This window comes from Triticum dicoccoides, chromosome 4A (genome assembly GCF_002162155.2).
Source record: "Triticum dicoccoides isolate Atlit2015 ecotype Zavitan chromosome 4A, WEW_v2.0, whole genome shotgun sequence".
Taxonomy (NCBI): Eukaryota; Viridiplantae; Streptophyta; class Magnoliopsida; order Poales; family Poaceae; genus Triticum; species Triticum dicoccoides.
Window position 1 is genome coordinate 466,424,647 of NC_041386.1, and position 5,504 is coordinate 466,430,150.

General features: G+C 41.4%; 1 protein-coding gene across 1 annotated transcript; it reads left to right on the top strand.

The window, feature by feature from the left end:
* Nucleotides 1–2,346: 2,346 nt before the first annotated feature.
* On the top strand, nt 2,347–4,005 carry LOC119286219. Its single transcript, XM_037565588.1, has 3 exons — nt 2,347–2,939; nt 3,025–3,194; nt 3,634–4,005. Exons 1-3 carry the CDS (start codon nt 2,420–2,422, stop codon nt 3,655–3,657), a joined length of 714 nt encoding a protein of 237 aa, XP_037421485.1. The 5' UTR covers nt 2,347–2,419; the 3' UTR covers nt 3,658–4,005.
* Nucleotides 4,006–5,504: the final 1,499 nt, after the last annotated feature.

Here is a 5,504-nt window from a genome sequence, read left to right on the forward strand (position 1 = left end):
ATGGTTGTATTCATCATTTTGTATAGTTTAAATATAAGCCACAAGTTTGTAATTTTTGGATTCATTAAACATATTTATTTAGTAAACATTTTCAATGTCCATGTTAACTAAATATATTTTATATAATACACATGTTTATATTTAAATGTTTTTATTTACTAATCATGGTTTGTTTGTATAGTATTTTAACACACAAATATTTGAACTTAATTTTAATACTCATGGTTTCAAATATCTTAAATGTACTTATTACTTACCTTTTACCAAATATTTCATATATGATACACATGCTTATATTTACTAATCATCATATGTATGTATAATATATTTAACACGTAAATATTTGAACATAACTTTATTACTTTTTTTACAGATACCTTAAAAAATAGCGCGTGCAAATGGGCCGCAGTATATGCAGGCCATTTAAGCTCCGCATGTGTTGTCTTCAATTCAAAAAAAGTTAACTTCCTCGAAATCAATATATAAGTTAGTTATCGGTTTTAGACATATTAACCTGGAGGTTGTAGTGGCTAGACCGTACCGTGTTAAAACTGTTGTTTGCAAGTTTGAGTCCCAGCGACCTTGTTTTTTTTTGTCAATTTACGCCAAATATGTGTCGCGGTGGTTGACTTTTTTCGCGTACCGTGACCGTATCTGAATGCTTGAGTCAAGTTAGGTGACCACAGAACTGTATTTTTAAAGTTCTAGCACCAAACTGAAGATGCGATGCAAGTTCTGTGACTCATGGTGATATTACCTTTTTTTACCATGGCAATTTTTGGTAATCTATTTCTCATGCCAAAAAAGATTTTATAGCTTTTGCCATGCCTCTAATATAGCTTTTGCCATGTCTAAAACTTTTTGCCTTGCCATAAACACATTATTTACCATGAAATTGCTAAGCTGTTTGCCATGGCAAAAAAAATTAGCACTGTTTTGCCATTGCAAAAAATTTAGCACTGTTTTTGCCATGGCAAAAAAATATTTCATAGCTTTTTTCCATGCCTATAATACTGCTTTTGCCATGTCACCACCACAACTTTTACCATGCCATACACATATTTTTTTACCATGGCAGATTTGCTAATCTATTTGCCCTGCCAAAAAAGATTTTATAGTTTTTCCCATGCATCTAATATAGCTTTTGCCATGTCACCACTACAATTTGTTGCCATGCCAAACAAGTTTTAGCACTGTTTTGTCTTGTAAGAACAAATCCCTAAAATTTGCCACTTTTTCATAATCTACCATGGCAAATGTACTCTATAGACCATGGCAAATTTATCCCATACATAATGGGAAATTTAGATCACAGACCATGGTAAATATAGTTTTTTAACGGATTGTGGTAATCTATCACATTTTTGGAACCATGGCAATTTTGAATTTTATGGGCATGGCAAATTTTGTTTGGTCCATAAGCAATTTCATGTTTGTTTTGCCACGGGTATTTTGTGTGTGTTGAGTATGAAAATGCTATAGCACATGCAATAGATTTTTCCATACTACATGGCAAAAAAATCCTAGACCATGGTAAACTTAGTAAACAGAACATGGCAAATATGTTGCAATTTTACCATGGCATTTTTTCTGATCATGGTAAATTTTCTTGTTCTTTTTCATTACAAAAACCATGTGTTTCTTGTCATGGATATTCTTGTGATCAGTACAAAAATGCCATAGCACATGCAATATATTTGCCATTGATATAAACTAAGTTTTGCCATGTATTTTTTCTAACTTTTTTGCAACACAAATTAAATTTTACTGTAAACTTTGAATAGCATACTGCCATGTGCTAAAAAAATAGCTACTTTTGGGGGAAAATAATTTTCAAAGATCAAAAGCTAAAAAGTAGGAAAAAAGTTGACAAAGTCATGTTGCATGTATCTATTGATATGATGGCAAAAAAGTATGCAGCATTTAGTTTGCCAGGACAAAACACTTTCGTAAACAATTCCATGGCAAGCACTTTTGCCTTGCCATTTTGCCATGTCTTTTTTGTAATATGTTTTTCCTATATTTTTTAGTAGAAAATATATGTTTTTCTCTATCGCAGTGGCCTTTTTTATTTTTGGGCCGACTGGTTCGTGTCTGTTGGGCCAGTAGAAATAGATCGCATGAAGAAATCGTTCGTTATGAACTCCTTCCTTGCGCCAATGATGTCGTTCGATTTGATCGATATCTCCCGCAAACGTTTCCTTTCCATAGTTTTCGTAAAAAAAAAAACTTTTTCAGTGGGTCCGCTGTTAGATATTTTCGCTCTTTCAGTTTTTTTTCTTCTTTCAGACGGGCACTCTTGTGTGGTTGACCGGCGCTGTCGCCGCCGTCCACAAATGACACGGCACCATTTGCCGTGTGCCGTGACACGACTTGCTTTCTTTCTCTGGCGGTGGCGGCCTCTCACCCCGTCTCCGGCATGGACGTCCTGGCGCCGCTGTCCCGCGCGCATATCGGCTCGCCGGCCGCGGCGGCCGCCTCCGCTCGCCCATACGTTCTTCATCGTTTCAACCGGAGGACCATCCGCCGGCGAGGCGCCGGCCTGCGCTGCCGCCGGCGCCTGCTCAGCGCGCGGGGAGAGCGCCCGGCTCCGGATGACGATGAGGACGACGGGGAGGTGGCTGGGTTCGACGCAGCGGTGGCGCTATTCAACGGCGGGGAGTACCACGCGTGCCACGACGTGGTAGAGGAGCTCTGGTACAGCGCCGAGGACCCCGGCCGGACGCTCCTCCACGGCGTCCTCCAGTGCGCCGTAGGCTTCCACCACCTCTTCAACCAGAACCACCGCGGCGCCATGATGGAGCTCGGGGAAGGCCTCTGCAAGCTCCGCCGCCTGCGCCTGGAGGACGACGGCGACCAAGGGCCCTTCTCTCGATTCCGGGACGAGGTCGCCGCCGTGCTCAGCTTCCTCTACCGCACCCAGAAGGAGCTCGCGGCATGTACGTCATCCTCATCCACCACGATCGAGTTTACTTAATTGATTTGAACCTGCCAATTCCGATGAAGCTATGGCGCATCGATCAGGTAACGACGAGCTGTGCTTGGCCATGGATGGCTCCGCGACCTCGTACCAGCTGCTCGGCGACTTCGCTGCCGGGCAGCGGCTGTACCGGCAGGGAGTCGACGCGGACGGCGTCCCGAGCATCCTCTTCTCCGGCCGCTCATCCGGCGACTACCTCGCTCCTCCATGCACGGTGAAACTTCCATCGCTACACGCCACGGAGCAGCACCTCGCGGCGCTCCAGCGCGCGCACGAGTACTCGTAGCTAGTAGTTCCATTTTTGTTGTATACTCGTAGCTAGGTAGCCAGCCAGATGCAACAAATTCGATGAAACTTTGTAAACAAAAAAATTCCAGGGCAATCTGATACTACTCGTTTATTTTCTGAATGGAGTAGATCAAGCCACGCCACGTAATCCACGTGAAACGTTGATCTGTGCCAAACTTCACTTTCGCATTCGAAAATATGGTACTCCGTCCGGTCTATAATGTTGACATGTTTGACTTTAAAAAAACAACACTACATTTTTGAATGAAAAGAGTATTTTAAATATGACTAGGAAAATGGCCCGTGAGTTGCAACGGGAATACAATCGTCCCTTGATTGATACCTTTTTTTTTTTGCCTTACCAGGGATCCATCCTAGCCCCACAATGAAGCCTGACTGTTCCCGCAAAAAAAAAATGAAGCCTGACTGTCACCACGATGATAGGGCATGACAGTCTGTCTCGAGAAGGTCCTCGGAATCGGATAGACCTAACGCGACCATGGCCTCCTACTACACATCTGCCCAACATCCTTGCCAAGGCCCAGATGACGGGCATCCTCCCTTGTTGTGTTAGTCGAGGCCGGCGGCCGGCCAATGGCACCGTCATTGCGTGTGCGTTGCTATAGAAAAAAAATGTGTCTAAAGTTTTTATCTTGCGGACTATATCTAAAGGGGAGATTCAAAAGAGAACGATGTGGCTCACGTACCCAGGTCATTGTATCTGAAGTTTCTATTTATTCGGGATGGCGCAGGAACACATTCACTAACGAAAGTATAATCTAATTAGTAGCAAGGCACTCGGTATCATCAGTTTGCGTTTTTCTCCAAGTAGCATAGAAACACATCCCATAACCATAATATAATACAGGACGGAGGGAGTATGTTGTACTTCCTCCGTTCCTAAATATAAGTCTTTGTAGAGATTTCACTATGGAACACATACGGATGTATCTAGATGCATTTTAGCGTATAGATTCACTCATTTTGCTTCGTATGTGGTCTATAGTGGAATCTCTCCAAAGACTTATATTTAGGAACGGAGGGAGTAATCAATAGCAAGCAATTAGTTTGGTTACTATCAATTCTCTATGTTGTTCGTACCTTATACAACATGACCTTTTTTCAGAAAATGATACTTGGGAAATCTCATAAAGCTTCTAGATTGCAGCCATTGAACCGATCAACCGAAGGGCTTATGTAAGTTATTACTGTAAAATAAGTCTCAGTCCTGAGAAGAATTCACTTTGAACACATTTCTCTCAGACGGATAGAACAATCCTTGACAACCTATGCCAGTAAGGAAAAATTACTGTATTGAAAAGACCACTCATGCTCCTTCCTCTCACATTAACTTCAGGCCTCTAACAATCACCGATCTTTGACTAATCATTCTGAAGTAATACAACTTTAACTTAAAACATGAAGAGCAATGGTGTTGTCGCTGCTGAACATGACATCTCCCACTGTTTTGTGTTTTTCCAGTCTACTTGTGCCCACTTCTTCCTCTAAATAGAAATTTGTCAGTGTGGCTCTCTGTATGTCTAATAGAATGCAGCCAATAACTACACGTGTCGGTAATTAATCATGATGTTACCTAAAAAAAGTAGTTAGTCCATTAAATCTCCACCGTGTGTGTCAAATTGCTGAACATGAAGCCTGTCCATCTGTACCTACAAAATAGCTAGAACATCGGTCAGTGAAATTTAAGGAAGATGGTGACGAGCTTCCTAGACTTGAGCTGCTGGGAGATCCCACAGCTAGAGCTCAACGACTCCAGCAAGTCACTATTCCGGAATGTGATTGCGTTCGAGCGGACGTACACGTACCTGAATACTATCTTTTATGATTCTGAATCTTCACAGGAGAGGATTAATGACATACAAACAATTTGCCTTAATTCTTGAAGACAATGTTAATCGGATTCTCATGTTGAGGAACCATCTTCAGGTACATTTTCTTCACAATCTGCTTGATACGCCTATATTGATAAAGTGTGACCATCAGCTACATTCACCTCAACATAACTGAGAAGAGAAATATTTTTATGACGGAGAAGAAAATAATGATTGATAGAAACCTATCCAACCATGAATAGCTCAGATTAGCTATTTATAATTTATATATACTACAGTCAAAAATCATAATTTGATCAAAACATAACTTCATCCAAGATTATGTCGCAATGGATTGCTATAAGTCCACCAACGAATTTCGGATTTAGGACCAAACTTTCTGC

Coding starts and splice junctions, on each gene's coding strand:
- LOC119286219 (XM_037565588.1), top strand. CDS start 2,420: ATGGACGTCCTGGCGCCGCTGTCCCGCGCGCATATCGGCTCGCCGGCC. Junction 2,940..3,024: donor CCAGAAGGAGCTCGCGGCAT/GTACGTCATCCT, acceptor CGCATCGATCAG/GTAACGACGAGCTGTGCTTG. Junction 3,195..3,633: donor ACCTCGCTCCTCCATGCACG/GTGAAACTTCCA, acceptor TTGCCTTACCAG/GGATCCATCCTAGCCCCACA.